An 18,100-nucleotide genomic window follows, 5' to 3' on the forward strand; every position below is an offset into this window, starting at 1 on the left:
GTGACGCATCCCAACTGGCCGAGTTTCTACAATAACTTGTGAAATTTGTAGTACTCTACTGTAATTAGCCTCGCCGCCTCTCGAGGGGGGCAGCACATCGAGAGCTCCATTTGACGACGTTATTATTACAGCAGAAGAAGAAAACGGTACGTCATTAAAACAGTTCCCTCTGCAATATCAAAACATAGTGTGGGCTCAGGTAAGGTAAGTGCGAACTTTGTAGTGGTTTTTTTTTTGTTTTTTTTAATGTTTAGTCCAAAAAGAAAATATTGCAGCATACAGCGTAACGTAGAGTTATTGTGTACTTTGTGTTTGAAGGTTTGGTTAAATAAATTACGTCGTAACTCGGTATGCTAAGCTGTGTGCTAACAGTCATGCTACAAATAAGCACCCTTGTTTGGTGTCACGGAAAGAGCTAGTCTGTTAGGTAAGATTACAATAGCTAACCGTGCAATAGTGACGTGGTATTTATTCACGCATGGTATATTAAATCTTTTTGTGATATTTCAATAACAGTGGGGGGACAGCAGAGGGGGAGGATGGATGTCCTCACTCACATACTTACAGACCCTCTTGAGCCAAAAGAGGAGGATGATGGCCAGATCACAGAGGAGTGCATGCTGGGTAACTGCAGGGTCAGCCTCCCTGAGGAACTACTTGAAGATGTGAGCTGAACACTGCGTTGACATTGTATCGTTCAAATCTTTGATGACCTTGTTTACTGTTTTGTCATCAGCCTGAAATCTTCTTCTCTGTGGTGAGTGAAAGCACATGGACCGAAGTGCTGTCAGATTCTCAGCGGCAACACCTCAGTCAGTTTTTGCCGCAATTCCCTGACAATAACGAAGCCGAGCAGGGCAGCGCCATTGACGACCTGTTCAACAACAGAAATTTTCATTTTGGAAATCCTCTTCATCTTGCACAAAAACTATTCAGAGGTAATTTACACGCTCACTGATTAATCAACTCTCAAATTGTGACATTGCTCAGTGATGGTGTTGTTCCTGAACAAAACACAGATGGTTACTTCAACCCTGAAGTTGTCAAGTACAGACAGTTGTGTGCCAAGTCTCAGCAAAGGCGACAATTGTACTCTCTTCAGCAGTATTACCACAGGCTGCTGAAACAAATCCTCGTCTCCCGAAAGGTATATTCTGCAAGAAAAATGTTGGAAGTACAACAATTGCCAGAAATTGGTCTCAATAGTTCTTCTTGTTGTTTTAGGAGTTATTGGACTTTGCTGTTCACAATGGTCTGGACTTTCCACCAAAGAAAAAGTTACAGACAAGGAGTCACGCTGAAATACGAGAACAAAAGGTTAGAAGAAGACTGAGACGCATTTTAAAGGACGTTAAAACTGAATGTGGCGACAGTAATGCTTCATCAGATGATGATGGTCAGTGTTTTTCTTCATTTCTTACAATACTTTTTTTCCAGACATTTCCATTGTAAGATTTCCCAAACTGTCTTACGATGTTACTTAGGAAGCTTTAATAAAAAAAAAAAAAAAAAGAAGAGAAAAAAAAAGTGCCCTAAGAAAATTTACTTACCTGGATCTGTACTTTGTTATACATACAGATCTAATGTTGTGGACACCAACACCACAATCCCCCTCTTTGCCAACGTCCACTGTCTCTCTCAGAGTTGTGCCCAGTCTCTCTACCCAAGACATGAAGATCACTGGTGAGTAGTATTTTTTGTAATATGCATAATGCAGCGATCCCTGTTTATTAGGAGATGCATTACAGACCCACCCGCGATAGGTAAAAATCGGTGATATGGAGAAACCATACTGTGCATATACAGTATGTATGTGTGTGTGTGTGTATATATTACAATTTTATTTAAAAAAAACAATTATTTAATAATTTAACATTTAAAATACCCCACTTACTCACTTTAAACATGGTAAATGTATTACAACATGAAAACATTTTCAAGCATTATTTAGAAAGAACATTGACTCTCAAAGTATGGTACGCGGGCACTCTCTAATACTAAGCCAAAGTACAGTTTAGTTGTATTGCATTTAGTCTTTAACAATTGTTTGGTTTAAACAAAGGTACAATTTTTATTTAACTTTTATCTGCAATACATTTTTAACGGAAGCAATTTAGTAGTTTTTTTCCCCAGCATCTAAGTGCAGTGTTAATGTTCAAACTGTGTGTAATGTTACAATGGCTTACAGTTGTATTAAATGTACTTTTAGGAATAAAGCCTGTCCTATTTTTCGTGAACACGTGGGCTTACTACACTATTGTATTTTAATGTTGGTGAGGATGGTGGTTCGAGGAGAGCTAAGTATTATTTTAGTTGTTACCCGGTGTAAAGTTTGTGAGCCACTGATATAGAAAATACTCTATTGTATCGTTTAATGAGGTCGTTAATATCATCTTGCCTTAAGGCATCCCTTCCCATTCCAGCAACTTAGTCATCTTGACTGCCTTGTCTACTGCTTGTCTACTACTACACAACTACAAAGAACACTTTGTAGTTGTGTAGACACAACATTTGCCAAAAGGCATTTAAAGTTTCCTTCTTCAACTCCTTCACCACCTTGGCTATTGTATAATCACGGCAGTACACCTTCAGCGTGAAGTTTTTGTTAAAATCTATTCCTCACCAAGGTGGTGTGTGCCATTGCGCGTGTATAAAGCCTTGAACGCACATACGATATGAAAAATCCCCAATTGAGCGGGACCACGATAGGTGAACTGCGATATAGCAGGGGATTACTCTCCGTAGACATTATATTGAGACAAATTGTCATTTCTTTCAGAAAAAATCCAGCTTGGAGAGCAGGACTTGAAGGTCATGCTACAAAACCATCGGGAAAAGAGGAAACAACCAGTAAATGATGTTTCGATAGGATTAAAATGGATATTGTGTTAATTAATTGTATAGTACATCACTCATAATTTTCCTCCTCAGGATCATCCAGCCTTGATGACCTCTGATATCCACCTCAATGACATACTCTCCAGGGCAAATATCGGTCGCAGGTCAGCTTTACGTGAGTGAATCCGCTTCAGTGAGTAACACTAAACTGTCTCTTCTTTTACTAATACCATCTTTCTTTCTCTTCCAGCGCTTTTTGAGCTGTTGCTGCCCAAGAAAAAAATAAAAGAAGAGAGAAGGAAGAAAAAAATGAGGACAGTGAAACTAGAGTCTGAGGATCCCTGTGACACTCTTGCTTCAGATGCCCCGCCAGCCCCTGTGGCAAACATCATCAACTCCATGCCAGACACCCCGTTGACACCACTGGCCCACATCAAAGAGGAGTACGTTTGGTGCAACACTAAGAAAGCACATCTGGACACACCTTATCAATGTGCGTAACCTTGATCATGGCAGAATCCTGGAGGAGCCGCCGAGCAGCCCGGTCGTCATGGAAGAACTAGCCGTCAGCTTCTTCAGCTTGTTGGAGACCATTTTGAGGATGGAACACCTCGCCAGCACTTCACTGGTACTTCCATGTGGCCTCAAATCTGGCTTGTTAGTGTATGAGTAGAAACCCCCATGCTTTGATTGAGATGACTTCACGTTGATGTGCTCTCAGTTGGAGGAAAAAGTCCAAATGTGGCAGTTGTCTCCTGCGAGCTCACTCAACGCCTGGTTTTCTTCTGCCTCCTGCTGGTCTGACTTGGTCCTCCATGCCCTGCAGTTTCTCGCAGGAGAGAGTAAAGGTAAATAGGTGCTATAGACTACTTCTATAGCTACTAATGTATAGAAGTCCCAACCAGTACAGTTTGGTTCTGTTTTTGTCCAAATGTCAAGACCAGTATCAAAATGACTGTTTCGTACACATTTTTCCGATTCATGTTTTGTTTTTGTTTCAATGTTTTACAGAAGGTGTCATGGCGCTCCCCAGCGGCTTCCTGCCATTTGTGGAATTTGTCGATGAAATGCAGCAGTGGAAATGGATCGGTTAGAGGGATCAGTGATTGACAGTCCTAGTAGATGCCATGTTTCTTTCTAGTAATGAAAGTCAGTTTCCTTTTATTTTAGGCCCCACTCACGATGCAGAGAAGGACATAATCGCACTCTGTCAACTGTGGCTGGACTCCAAAGATTTTGCGGTTAAGGTATTACAAATCTACATGCAGACTGAGACAGATTGAAATACACGTCTGTATCGATTCCTCTAGTGTCTTTGTCACCCACAGACTGAAAGTGAAGAACTAACTGAGTTAACACCCCCCATGCCACGAGTGTAAGACGCAATCTTTACAAATCTAAAAGAAAAATGGTGTTTACTTATTGTTGTGAATTATTAAATGCTTAAATATCTTTAACAGTTCCACTGATTATGTGGTGAGACCCAGCACAGGAGATGAGAGACAACTCTTCCAAATTCAGGTTTATTTTCTTATTTGTTTTAGTGTTATTTTTGTGTTTGTTTATAAAATGCCCTCATAGCAATCATTTCCTTTTATTATGTTGACTAGGAGCAGCACAGATACAACCAACCCCACAAAGCCTTCACGTTCCGCATGCATGGCTTTGAATCGGTGGTGGGGCCCGTCAAGGGAGTGTTCGATAAGGAAATGTCCCTCAATAAAGCCCGGGAGCATACGCTGCTGCGCTCCAACCGCCCGCCATATGTCACCATCCTCTCTTTGGGTTTGAGCGTTTCCCCGTTGGTGCTTCACTTGTGTGTGCAAAGCAAACCGAAGCTTAGAGCTCCCTCTTCTTCCTATTAGTGCGGGACGCAGCAGCCAGGCTACCCAATGGAGAGGGAACTCGGGCAGAGATCTGTGAACTGCTGAAGGACTCACAGTTTCTTGCCCCCGACGTCACAAGTGCACAGGTTAAGAGGCACTTTCTCCCCTAAAAACTCTGACCACTTTTCTATTGATGACGTCTTTGTTAAAACGTAGGTTTGTACTTGTTCTTCATCTAGGTGAACACAGTCGTTAGCGGGGCTCTAGATAGACTGCACTACGAGAAGGACCCCTGTGTGAAGTATGACATCGGCCGCAAACTTTGGATTTACCTGCACCGCAGTCGCAGTCAAGAAGAGTTTGGTGAGTGACAATGTCGATGTGGAAGCTTATTTTTTTTTAATGCATTTTTGTCTAGTAGGACAAGTTTTGATTTTTGGGTTGTTGTTCTTGTCACACACACACACAAAGTATACTACATAATCTAATCAATGAGAGTCATAGAAAGACAGTAATTGGTGGGTCACGTCAGTTGTACATGCAAAATGTGAATAGTCTTAAAACAACCTGATTCAGTCACTTAATCAAAATAAAGCAATTAGACGTGCAGTGTGAATCCTGCCTTCGTTTTTGCTATAAATGTTTTTTACAATCCCATCCAGAGAGGATCCACCAGGCTCAAGCGGCTGCCGCAAAAGCAAGAAAAGCACTGCAGCAGAAGCCAAAACCTGCATCCAAACCTGTGAGACAACTATCTTGTCATATATTTTGTTACATTTGCAGTACTTTGTCATGATGCTGTGGAATTAGGACAAATGTCCTCAAATCTCTATTTTATTTCCTTAGAAATCTGGCTGCAAAGAAGGAGGCGGTAAAACAGCTGGCTTTTTGGAAGCAGGACAGGATATAGGTTCCAGTCCCATGTCACCAACACATTCTACACCTACCCCAAACACTCCTGGCACCCCAAAGTCACCCTTGCCTTGCACAGTTACTACACCAACTAAGACCACAGTGCCTGATGCAATCAAATCCAGCCCAGGGTGTGTTTCTTCTTCTTTTCACTGTTGTGTGACATACACTTCGCTTTAAGTCACCTGTTTCTCTTGCAGTGTTCTCCTGGTGTCTCCCCCATCCTTGCCCCAGCTAGGCTCCATCTTACCCCCCAATCAGGCCGGTCCAGCCACATCACAGCCCGTCACTTCCCAACACGCGGCCCGAATAGTCAGTCACCTGGCAGCAGGCTCCCTCCCTCAGGTGCGGGTTGTCTCCACCCAGCCCGGACTGGGTTCTCCATCAGGAAGTCAGCAAGCCACTTTGGTCCATCAAAACCCTCATCAAATCAGAATGCCGGTGTCTGTGGCAACCAAGAGTATCACACAGGTAAAAGGACAAATGATAGTGATGTTAAGTAGGGGTGTAACGATTCATTTTAACGATTCGATTCGTATCACAATTTGTGGTTGCCAATTCGTTTCAAGGATGATACTGGTTCATTTAGAATGAGCCGATCTGAAACGATTCATTGGTTTGAAATCGATTCAGTAACCTTTTAGCCTAAAATTCAACCAGTGTAACTGTGAAATAAATACCACTACAAGTGGTGCGTGGGCGGCTGGCGTTGGAACGGGTGGTGAGAAATGTGAAAATCCAATGGCGCCTAGGTACGTCGTTAGCGAAACAGCGAGCTACTCATTTAAAACATCTCCATCTTTGCAAAGGGTAAAGTGTTTCCACACACCATGGTGGCTTGATCATTTTTGGCTCAACGGCTTCTCATCTGCCACCATGCAGTTTTGTTGTCTGCGGGCACCGGCGAGGAGGTCACAGACAGGCAGACTTAGTTTAGTATTGTTTTACGTCTTTAAAAGTGCTAAAAACAACAACAACCTATGTATCCATCTTAAGTCTGCCGTGCTTACATCCAATGCGTTATTTCCTAGTATCAATAAATCGATTGATTACCTTTTAAAAAGATTTTAGATCAATTTATATAGTCCGAGAGGACAACTTGCCGAGCACAGACTGATACGGTTGGATTGTGGGAATATAAATTGATACATCAATGTAGTGAATGAATCGTTACACGACTAATGATAAGACTTCATGTATCTTAAAGAATGTCATTACCTCCATGTGGGTGTATTGTGTCTAAAACAGGCAGTGGTTTCTGTGCCTCTGAGGAGCCAGTCTGGTAGTCCAGTGCAGGTGCCGAACACTGTGTCGGTTTCCACGGTAACTATGACCAAACCTCAGACTGTGTCGCCTGGCAGCCCGGCCAGCATTCCGACATCATCGCCGGCTGTGCTGCAAGGAGTTGCCAACCAAAACATCAAACAGGTAAACCATGTGTCATCTTATTCTGATTGCCACATTATTTTACTGCCAAAACAGAGGACCAAACATTAATTTCAGCCCACCTACTGTTGAGAGAGATATATAATACAAGAGCTGTATCAACATTTCTGCCTTTACAAAAATAACAATGCTCAGTTTTGACTGGAATTGTCAGAGAGGTACTCTCTTGTTTGACTCACTGACTAAGGTTATTGAGAAGTATGGATCGATATATGTGCCACCAGAAACTGAATTTGAATCATGTATATATGAGTTTTAATTGCTAGATGCATAAAAAACTTTTTTTGGGGGGGGAGGCTAAATTAATGCAACAAATACGGGACTCTTGATATTTTAAATGCTTGGCAGGCCAGATTTAAAGCCCGAAGTGGACCGTAAGTTTTGTTGTATTTTCTCTGCAAAGGTGTCCATCACAGGCCAGTTAGGAGTAAAGACCCCTGGAGCAGCAGGAATTCCACTTACCGCCACAAACCTCCGTATCCAGGGTAAAGATGTCTTGCGTCTTCCATCCTCCTCCATCACCACAGACGCCAAAGGCCAGACCGTACTGCGGATCACGCCAGACATGATGGCCACGCTTACCAAATCTCCCGTGGCAACGGTCAAACTCAGTCCTGACTTTCTGGGCACAGCCAGCGCCGGTGGTAGCAAGAGCATATCGGCCACTCTCCACGTCACACCCCCTCACCCGTCTGTCTCCGCCGCTACGTCCTGCACAGGGGAGGTACCCGCCACCAAAACTGCGCCCATCACGTCCACCCTGCTGAAGGCTGCGGGAGACACGGCCATACGCCTGATGCCCACAATGGCTGTCACCGTGGCTGACCAGAAATCTCGGACCTTCTCTACCGTCAACTCCCCGGAGAAGAGCGGTACCACCATCCGTATCATGCCAGGCCTCGGGGTGATCCCGCAGAAGCAAGGTCAGACCATCACGATGACATCCACCGGCGGCAGCAAGCCCCAAGCGGTATCCACCTGTGCCAACGTCATGACCATGGCTGCCAGCATGGTGGCTGGTGCGAAGGGCATCACGGTAGCTTCCGGAGCCTCGGGTTCTCCTCTGAAGCTGGGAACAGCCACGGCAACAATGCGCCAGGTGCCTGCCCCTGTGGTCAACACACAGACGGTAAGATAATTATCTGCCATATTATATCGATCATAATATTTACAATATTTTTTTATCATCTGCCCACAAAGTTTGTAGCACAAGATAGTTGTTTATACTGTATTGGGTTATCCAATGGCTGGTAAACATGTTAAATCCTCAATGTAATCTGATGCTTTTACTGTATATGACTCAAGACTACAAATTTCTACCTTTTCTTTGTGTCTTGCCTTCGCCGAGGACTCGAGAGTCATAATATCTCGAGAAAGTAAAAGATTTAACAGTGTTACGCGTCGCATTAGACGGCATCTTGGAGCGAAAGATGCCCCTATTTAGTCAGTGGTTGCACAGCAGCAATTGTAGCATCAGCATCAAATCCATTTTGCATGAAATATGAAGTGGACACACTTAATTTGGTGTAGTGGGCCACAAAAAATTATGTGGCAGACTGAATCTGGCCCTGGGCCTTGAGTTTCACACCTTTGATCCATTGTATTGGTGGACCTAAGCAGACATCTGGCGCTAACATACCAGACTCAAAAACGAGAAATGTGTTTTTTAAGAGGTGATGTTATCCCAGACAGGTTCTGTCAGTATACCAGACTCAAAAACAAGAAATGTGTTTTTAAGATGCGATGTTATCCCAGACAGGTTCTGTCAGTATATGAGACTCGCACTTCTCGGCTTAACTGACTGCCTAACAAAAGCACCTTTACCACAGACCGTTTGTATTTACCACAGTGGATTTAAACGGTAGAGGAAGCCCTTGAGAAAAATATAACCAAAATCCTTGAAGCAATTATGGAGTGAAGCCCAAGGGCCCATTTATTAATACCTGCTTATAATTAAATTGTTTCCGGGAAGTAATTTGCTCCAGTTTCGTACAAGTTGTGAAACCTGAAACTAGCTGGTCTTAGATGTGTGTTTATTTTGATTTCTATCTAATATGTTGCCTAAACACACGGAGACAATAGCAACCATGCTCTCTTTTCCCCTTTTCATAGGCGAAGATACCTGCACGCATCACAGTTCCTCTTTCTGTCCTCAACCAACCACTGAAAGGTAAAAGTGTAGTGACCACACCAATTGTGAAGGGGAGTCTCAACACAAAGTAAGTCTCAACATATGCACTGTATCTAATATTGACCTGTTGGACTTTGAATGATGTTGTCTATTGCCCCACCTTCCTTTTGCATGTAGTATCAGCAGCCTGGGTAGGAACATCATCCTGACCACCATGCCTGCGGGCACCAAGCTGATTGCTGGGAACAAACCAGTTAGCTTTGTCACAGCACAACAGTTCCAGCAACTGCAGCAGCAAGGACAGGCCACACAGGTTTGTAGCAAGTTTCACCAGGAAGCAGACACTGTAAATATATCGTCATAGCAGCACCATGTCCAGTACATAAGGAAAGTATTCAGACACCTTTATTTTTTCCCACATTTTATGTTACAGCCTTATTCAAAATAGAATTAAATTATTACTATTTAATTTCCTCAGAATTCTACATACAACACACCATAATGACAAATTGAAAAATGTTTTCGGGGAGACTTTTGAAAAATTGAATTAAATTAAAAAAAGAACTGTGACATAAGTAGTAATAAAAAGTATTCACATCCTATCCTCAATACTTGATGTACATTGTTGGCAGCAATTACAGCCTGAAGTCATACACTGTACATCAATAGTAGCTCATTTCCTTATCCGGTGTTAACGCTCATCTTTGGCTCCTTTAGGTTCGCATCCAGACAGTTCAGGCACAGCAGCTCCAGCAGCACATGGCGGCAGCTTCTCCCAAATCGGTCTCCACGGTCGTCGTCACAACAGCGCTTTCGCCAAAATGTCCGCCCGATCTTCCACCTACACCTCCTCAGTGATCTGAGCTTGCCATCTGAAGTCCTCTGATAGTTGTTTCTGTAATATCGGCGTTTCAGTGCGTACTCTTTTCTGTGTAACTTGAAAGCACATTATTATTTAGTTATGTTTGACAATGTTAATGAAGTTTTTTAAATAACCTTCCTCAACTGCATTTCATGTGTTTCATTTTCCTTAAGAGTAAATATGTTAAATTATGCGTACAATACTGTGATATGACTCATTAAAGCTCACACCTTCACTTCATTTGCATTTACTCAATTTTAATTGGCAAGAAAAAAAAAAACTGTTAAACACCACAATGTCTTTTTTTTTTTTCACTTTCCAAAACATTCATGTTGGGTTCCTTGACGACTCTCAATCCGGGGGCAACCGACTTCCGCATTCTGCAAAACGGGTCTAAGCGCTTCCCACTGGTTTGTGTGAAAGGCAGAGGCGGCTGTGACACAGCAACCATTAGACATTTAAATGTCTACCATCTCTTTTTTCTAAGATGTCACCACAGCCACCAAAAATGACAATATTCGATTGTGTTTACATATATCATCTTGGTATAATTAATTGATATACATGTATTTAACTTTTGTCCAAAGCCACCAGTCATAAAGAAAACAACATTTCGGCAAGTTCGGCTTCAAACAATCATCATCAAACCGTATAGTCATACTTGTTAGCGTCACATACACAGGAAGTCACCTATCACGTTTTCCGGGTGTGGGCACGTGACGTTCTGCATATAGGTGAATGGTTGGTTGTCCATACGTGCAATTGACTGACGACCAGTCTAGGCTGTAACCCTGCCTCTTGTGCAAAGTCAGCTCACCCCACTCTAATAAGTACAAGTACTGTAGAAAATGGATGGAAAAGCAAATTATTCATTAATACCTTTTATTTAGGGGTGTTTTTTTTTAGCAACAGCAGCATACCCACTATCTGCATTGTGGACCAGAATAATTTTTTTTTTTTTTTTAAAAAGGTGTCAAGCTTGTGTAGTTATACAGTGCAAATATTGTATTCATTTTCAACAAAACATAAAATTTAATATTTCAAAGCCACTACTCCTCTTCTGACTCTTCGAGCAAAGCTTTCTCAGAGTTCTCAGTGGAGACTTTATTTCGCATCACCATCTCGATGTCTCGTGCTCTTCTGGAGAATCTCCTTAATGTGCTTTTGGAACAAACAAGGCAAAAAGCAGGTTACACATCCACAAGCACCCGTTATAAAGCGTGAACAGATAATACTACAGCGGAACCCTGCATACCTTTTTTTTTTCTTTTCCATTTTTTCCCCCCAATATTTTAAAATGTATCTTTTCTTTGTTCTTTTTGTTTTTTTGGGTGAATCAACCCCCCAAAAATACTTATTAGTGGTCTATCTCCACTTAACAATTTTGGCAGACTGTGACCTTTTTTTTTCCAGGTGGCAGCTGGCTCCTGCGTTGGGCCCTGTTGGTGGCTGGGGTCCCCGTGCTTTCCAGGGGTGGTGGGGGTATTGGAGGGGGGGGAGGTTTCCGGTACCTGCCCCCCTCCCTTTTGGACTATATTTATATATATATACAACCTTTATTAGTCCCACAGTTGTGAAATTTGCATCGTTTAAACAGCAATAGTGGATACAGAATATACAAAAACAGTATACAAGTACATTGAAGCCATAATTTATTAACAATCATGATTATAGAGTAATGATTATGCTGTGCTATTGAGCACTATGCAGAATTATTTTCATCCTATTACATAATATTCTGCAATAACTGTCACAGCGGTAATGTTCTTCACATACTTTTAGAAATATGGAAATTCAGAGAAATTGCTCTGGAAGTGAATTTCTATAGGTTGGCAGATTTGCAGTCATAGCCATGAATGCAATTTTACTTAAAATTGGCATAATTTATTTTGGTGTTTCAGTTTTGGTGTCCTCATTTTCAGTTTTCGGTTTCGGCCAAGAATTATTATTTTGGTGCATCGCTACTATACAGCACTTGTATTGGAATGAATTATAGTGGTCATAATGTTGCTACTGGTTGGTGCATTTATACAATTTTCTTGACCTAAGAGAAAGAATGACTTTCCTAACCAAGTTTAATTGTAAGCTTGTAAAAAGATACTCACATCCAAACAGCAGCCGAGGTGCAGGTGACGACAAAGAAAGCCACCGCCAAGTGCCAGCAGAAGCACATGGTGACAAACATGATGTTGTTATGCAAAGTCAAATCCCACTTCGGGCCGCTCGGTGGGTAAAGCACGAAACCGATCTGGAATGAGGTTCAAACACTGCTATAAACAACAACAATTTAAGGAAAGGTGTTGATAAATAACTACTGCGTATCTCCATACCCCAAAAAAATTGTAGTTCATCATTTTCTAGAAAATATGCCTAACAAGTTGAAGGAAACTTACAACCACAATTCCAATGAAGTTGGGACGTTGTGTTAATCATAAATAAAAACAGAATACAATGATTTGCAAATCATGTTCAACCTATATTTAATTGAATACACTACAAAGACAAGATTTTAGTGTTCAAACTGATAAACTTTATTATTTTTAGCAAATAATCATTAACTTAGAATTTTATTCCAAAAAAGCTGGGAAAGGTGGCAAAAAAGACTGAGAAAGTTGAGGAATGCTCAATGGCATGGGTAACTTACACATCTGTGAAGGCACCATTAATGCTGAAAGGTACATACAGGTTTTGGAGAAATATATGCTGCCATCCAAGCAACGTCTTTTTCATGGACGGCCCTACTTATTTCAGCAAGACAATGCCAAACCACATTCTGCATGTGTTACAACAGCGTGGCTTCGTAGTAAAAGAGTGCGTGTACTAGACTGGCCTGCCTGCAGTCCAGACCTGTCTCCCACTGAAAATGTGTGGCGCATTATGAAGCGTAAAATACGACAACGGAGACCCCGGATTGTTGAACAGCTGAAGCTGTACATCAAGCAAGAATGGGAAAGAATTCCACCTACAAACTTCAACAATTAGTGTCCTCAGTTCCCAAACGTTTATTGAATGTTGCTAAAAGAAAAGGTGATGTAACACAGTGCTAAACATGACCCTGTCCCAGCTTTTTTTGGAACGTGTTGCAGCCATAAAATTCTAAGTTACTGATTATTTGCTAAAAACAATAACATTTATCAGTTTGACCATTAAATAGCTTGTCTTTGTAGTGTACTCAATTAAATATAGGTTGAACATGATTTGTGAATCATTTTCTCCGAGCACTCCGGTTTCCTCCCACATCCCAAAAACATGCATGGTAGGTTAATTGAAGACTCTAGATTCCCCGTAGTTGTGAATGTGAGTGCGGATGGTTGTTTGTTTGTATGTGCCCTGCGATTGGCTGGCAACCAGTTCAGGGTGTACCCCGCCTCCTGCCCGGTGATAGCTGGGATAGGCTCCAGCACTCCCGCGACCCTTGTGAGGATAACCGGCTCAGAAAATGGATGGACAGATGTATTCTGTTATTGTTTATGTTTAGCACAACGTCCCAACTTCATTGGAATTGGGGTTGTAGAATTCAAACCAATATGTCATTTAAAACATCACATACAGTTAATTTTTTTTTTATAATGCAGACACTTTGAGCCTGGAACAAAGTCACTTGACTATTATTATTTCACATAGGAAAAATCGCTTAAAGCAACTTCAACCAGCGTCATGGAACGGATCACTTTCGACTTCCACTGTTTCACGATACAGTGTTCCCTCACCACTTCGCGCTTCACGTTTTGCGGCTTCAGTGCTTCGTGGGTTTTTCCAAAATATTCATAAAAAAATTAAAATTAAAAAAAATACAGCCATATTGCGGAAAGACACGTTGTTTCATGTTGATGCGCGCGAGAGTCGGTTTCCCTGCATTCCAAACAAAGAGATGAGTTGACTCAGAGGCTTTGTACATGCCTGTACTGTACGGGAACGCATACAAGGCGCGTGATTGGTTCCCGGCGCGACATCGACCAATGAGAGCATGAGTGGATTTATCCCGTGAGTTGATTGGCTGCGCATCATCGCAGCCTCACCCAGCATCTTCCCTTGTTGTGTCTCGCCAGTCTCATCCACGCTGTTGTGTTCACAATAACTTTTTTGGTTTAAGCGATAATTTTTTTGATTAGTTAAGCAAGCCCTTACAATGCCGCCGAAGCGCTGTGCCCCTGCGAAAGCATCCTCCGGGGCACCCAAGAGGAAGAAGATGATGATGACCATCAGCGAAAAAGTGAAACATTTAGATTAGAAGTTATGCATCTGTGGCACGCCACTGTGGCGTGAATGAATCTACAGTGCGGTACATAAAGAAAGAGGAAGCAAACATTTGCAAAACTGGTTCAATAACCTTCAATAAGGAAGCGAAACGTGTGGTAACTAAGTAATAAGAGAATTGTGAAAATGGAAGCTGCATTGACATTGTGGATTGCTGGTTGCAGGGAAAAGACAGTGAGTTTGGACACTAATATTATCAGGACAAAGGCCAAAGCTCTCTACGACCAAATCTTGCCCGATGACGACAATGAAGAGGCTGAAGAAGGTGCTGATGAACATCAAGCCAGTACTAGCGCTGCCAGGAGTGATTCGACTCCTCGAGGACGAGGCTTTTCAGCCAGCAAAGGCTGGTTCAAAAATTTTTTAAAAAGATACGGCCTCAGAAGCGTGCCTCTGTAGGGTGAGGCTTCCTCTGCTGACAACGATGCTGCTCATCGTTACGTGGAGGAAGAGTTTCCTAACCTCTCCTCCGCCACCAACACAAGCCTCTCTCAGAAGGCAATGTTGATGAATGTTAATTACTGTATAATAAATATTAATTGTATAAGGTTTTATAATTAAAGACTTAAGTAAATACGTGTGCTGTTGTAATCTTTGTCTCAAATATGTAAAGTATAAATATTGTTAACATATTTTAAACATTCTGCTACCCACATACACATCCACGAAAATTCCTAGGTAGGGGCGTGGGGGTCAAATCCTACTTCGCGGTTTTTCACCTTTCGCGGGGGGTTCTGGTCCCCATTAACCGCGAAAAACGAGGGAACACTACTTTTCAATCGAAACTGAGCATGATCAAGTTTTAATACAGTTCTTGTACTGAATCTCAGCACTTGTAAGTATTACCTGGAAGAACCACGAGCCTTGCAGTATAAACAAGCAGCCTTTCACCATCTCCAGGATAATGTGGTCTCTTATGAACACCTCCATCATGGTGCTGGCTGACCCGCTGAACACAGCCACGACGAGCAGGGAGTGGATGTGAGCGTCTAGCGGGGGGCGACTGAGCACATGGAAGTAGAACAGAAAGCCTGGGCCACATAATGTCAAAATATAACTCACTAAGAGCAAGCCAGTTGAACATAAAACATCTATCTATTCTCATCTTACCTTCCACGAAAAGCGCCAATGAGAGGGCAAGGCGGTCGACGCCAACTGGCACCAGTTTGGACACAGTGCTCACCACCAACGCTATTCCCGAGATGCCAAAAAACAGGTACATGGTGGTGTGCTGCCAGTTCATCAGCTTGACCCACGAATTGTTTTGCACGTCGTAGAGGCGAGCGTGTGGCCCGTCCACCACAAACTGCTCCACCATGATGCCTGAGACAGAACCACATCGATTAAAGTGGGTTTGCAGCGTTTCAATGATGCTTCAAGAGGAAGGACTGACCGACAAATGAAGCAAAGATTTGCAACCCTCCCTCGATGTAGTCCATTCGTTTAAAGAAAGGAGGCAAAACGGCTTTGCCTTTGGGCTGTTTTTTCCTCCAGTAGTGCTGGAGAGTATGTTTGACCGTCAGCCATAACCCAAAGAGCAAGAAGAACGAGCCAGGAATGGCGTGGCCTCCAAAGTTGGCCATGCTTAGGCCTAAAAACAGATAGAAACAGGAAACAATCACGTTGGTCGTCACTTTATGCTCTTTTCTCATTTGAGTACAGATTAAAGTGCATGCTTGATAACCTTTCATTTAATGATATTCTGATGGCTCTTCAAGATGACAAATGTCTCGAAACAAATATGGATGAGAAGCATAAACAAACACGTGTGTGTGACACGTGTGAACATGAGAGACGGTGCCAAAGAAATCAAATACAGGTGCATCTCAATACATTTAGAATGTCGTTGAAATCTTAATGTTCAATTCAAAAAGTGAAACTCATATCGATTCACTACTTCATGATTACATTTTTTTATAAATCAGAGTATTATAGTTCATAGCTAACGAAAACCCCAAATAAGAAACAATGATGGTTTAATGAAACTTTGTTATATATGAGTTTTATTTTTTGAATTGAACTACTGAAATGAATGAACTTTTCTTTCATTTGGTTTTACGTTTACATTTCTTGAAAATACAGTGCTTTTTATCTTGGAAACATACTTTTTTTTCAAAAATACAAATTAATTCAAAATATAGCAGCTTTTTCTAAGAAACAAAATACTAAGTTATAAAAACTTGAACTTTACAACTTTTTTTTTTTTTTTTAAAAGCATGATTTTTTTTAACAATATCAACTCTTTTCAAAACAAGCTTTTTTTCCCTAAAAAAAAAAAAACTTCTTTCTTGATGCTATACAACTTTATATGGAATACTAGCATATACTGTACAACACATTGACAACCATTCACCAAGTGTGAACGGTTGTGGTGGGCTACAGTCAATCCGAGCTGACTTTGGGTGAGAAGTAGTCCACCCTGGACTGGTTTGCTCAATACAAATACAGTAGAGAACAACCATTTCCACTCACATGCACAACTATGGGCAATTTAGTCTTGAATGAAAGCAACATGCATGTTTTTAGAATGTGGGAGCCAGAGTACCTGGAGAACATGCAAACTCCCCACACGAAGGCCATAGCCTGGCTTCGAACCCCAAACTCCAAACTGTCAGACAGATGTGCCAACTTCTAGATGCCTGTACGTGTGTTGCGAATGACAATAAAGATTCTGATTCCAATATTATGTTGTTGTTTTTTTAATATCACAAATACCTGCTTTTATTAGAAGCTAGGATGGAATATTTTGGAGCCGATAGTGTTTTCACATGATATACTGCGATAATCATGTACAGTATTCTTTGAGAAACGGAGATGCTGTAGCATCTATAAGGAAACGTTTAACATTTGACATTGCGTGTTGAGCAATATTAAGTGTCTGACTCTCTCAGCATTCATCTCGCAAGAAAATTGCACACAGATAAATATAAAATTAATTAAATTCGAAAATAAAAAAAACTAACAGGAAAAGTCATCAGCAAAACATTTACATTAATAGGATGAAGTAGACTAAAATAAAAAAAATTATCATGGTGAAATTTTTTATCTGTTGAGGTTCAAATAATTGATACAGATGTGCTGATTTGTAATATATATATATATATATATATATATATATATATATATATATATATATATATATATATATATATATAAACGCAACCGATTTCAGTATTTAGCAAAGGCAGACCTAAATTATGTCTCAAACATTCAGTAGATATAAAACAAATATTCTTCTCACCTCAGCGAGTCAAGGATATCCTGTTTAAGAGTCACTTATATAAAGCAGCTTCCATTCACTCACTACACTTTCAAAACTTCCACAAAAGAATACGCACGTTTCTGAAATTGTCCTTTAGTTGCTTGATTGCATGTAGTAACTACTTGGTAGAACTGTTTTTGTTAACACCTGTCTGCGTTTATGGACTGCGCGATTGTTTCGAGCGAATCCGACGAGTTTTTCCTCGCCGAATCTGCCAAACGTCACACAACACATTACAACTACATTTCTTATTACAGGACGCAAAAAGTCGCGACCATACCTTCAACTTCCGCCTGCAACCGACAAAGAAAAGTCCGTTGTTTGCTTGGAAATGTGCGAGCGTTGCCACCTGTCACCCGATGTGAAAAAGAGTGAGTGCTTGACCGTGGCCCCACCCAACCTTTGCTTTAGTTTTTTTCCCTTGTACACTTCCTCCTGCAGAGAGACGCACACCAGGGACAACTTGCCCAAATGTTGTTTTCCCAACATATTCATCTTTGCATCTCCAACTCGAATAAAAGAAAACATTTTAAAAGCAAATGAACATGAATACAATGAGTAAGAAA

General features: G+C 41.4%; 2 protein-coding genes across 3 annotated transcripts; one reads left to right on the forward strand and one right to left on the reverse strand.

The window, feature by feature from the left end:
• Positions 1 to 123: 123 nt before the first annotated feature.
• nfrkb (nuclear factor related to kappaB binding protein) lies at positions 124 to 10,255 on the forward strand. Its single transcript, XM_061752012.1, has 26 exons — positions 124 to 204; positions 517 to 665; positions 737 to 938; positions 1,020 to 1,147; positions 1,225 to 1,396; positions 1,579 to 1,683; positions 2,780 to 2,850; positions 2,932 to 3,013; positions 3,089 to 3,281; positions 3,355 to 3,466; positions 3,560 to 3,686; positions 3,850 to 3,927; positions 4,009 to 4,085; positions 4,167 to 4,213; positions 4,299 to 4,359; positions 4,449 to 4,623; positions 4,704 to 4,810; positions 4,904 to 5,027; positions 5,327 to 5,406; positions 5,511 to 5,707; positions 5,777 to 6,047; positions 6,825 to 7,004; positions 7,426 to 8,151; positions 9,135 to 9,241; positions 9,331 to 9,466; positions 9,871 to 10,255. The coding sequence occupies exons 2-26, from the start codon at positions 540 to 542 to the stop codon at positions 10,009 to 10,011; spliced, it is 3,825 nt and encodes a 1,274-aa protein (XP_061607996.1). The 5' UTR covers positions 124 to 204; positions 517 to 539; the 3' UTR covers positions 10,012 to 10,255.
• Positions 10,252 to 17,965, reverse strand: tmem45b (transmembrane protein 45B). Of its 2 annotated transcripts, none has more exons than XM_061752019.1 (6): positions 17,815 to 17,965; positions 15,666 to 15,863; positions 15,383 to 15,595; positions 15,119 to 15,303; positions 12,121 to 12,263; positions 10,252 to 11,176 (listed from the first exon to the last, which is right to left on the reverse strand). In XM_061752019.1, the coding sequence occupies exons 2-6, from the start codon at positions 15,853 to 15,855 to the stop codon at positions 11,065 to 11,067; spliced, it is 843 nt and encodes a 280-aa protein (XP_061608003.1). In that variant the 5' UTR covers positions 15,856 to 15,863; positions 17,815 to 17,965; the 3' UTR covers positions 10,252 to 11,064. The 2 variants fall into 2 exon arrangements, with proteins under 2 accessions (XP_061608003.1, XP_061608004.1); XM_061752020.1 differs by lacking the exon at positions 17,815 to 17,965 and adding an exon at positions 17,514 to 17,746.
• Between the last annotated feature and the right edge of the window lie 135 nt (positions 17,966 to 18,100).

This window comes from Phyllopteryx taeniolatus, chromosome 17, assembly GCF_024500385.1.
Source record: "Phyllopteryx taeniolatus isolate TA_2022b chromosome 17, UOR_Ptae_1.2, whole genome shotgun sequence".
NCBI classification, from domain to species: Eukaryota; Metazoa; Chordata; class Actinopteri; order Syngnathiformes; family Syngnathidae; genus Phyllopteryx; species Phyllopteryx taeniolatus.

What these genes read in the sequence shown, in the direction of transcription:
- tmem45b (XM_061752019.1), bottom strand. Translation starts at nt 15,855, where the DNA reads ATGGCCAACTTTGGAGGCCACGCCATTCCTGGCTCGTTCTTCTTGCTC. An exon ending in ATTGGCGCTTTTCGTGGAAG is followed by an intron (nt 15,304 to 15,382) that starts GTAAGATGAGAA and finishes TATGTGGCCCAG; the next exon opens with GCTTTCTGTTCTACTTCCAT. An exon ending in AAGGCTCGTGGTTCTTCCAG is followed by an intron (nt 12,264 to 15,118) that starts GTAATACTTACA and finishes ACCTCATTCCAG; the next exon opens with ATCGGTTTCGTGCTTTACCC.
- nfrkb (XM_061752012.1), top strand. Translation starts at nt 540, where the DNA reads ATGGATGTCCTCACTCACATACTTACAGACCCTCTTGAGCCAAAAGAG. An exon ending in GCAGCAGTGGAAATGGATCG is followed by an intron (nt 3,928 to 4,008) that starts GTTAGAGGGATC and finishes CTTTTATTTTAG; the next exon opens with GCCCCACTCACGATGCAGAG. An exon ending in AAGGGGAGTCTCAACACAAA is followed by an intron (nt 9,242 to 9,330) that starts GTAAGTCTCAAC and finishes TTTTGCATGTAG; the next exon opens with TATCAGCAGCCTGGGTAGGA.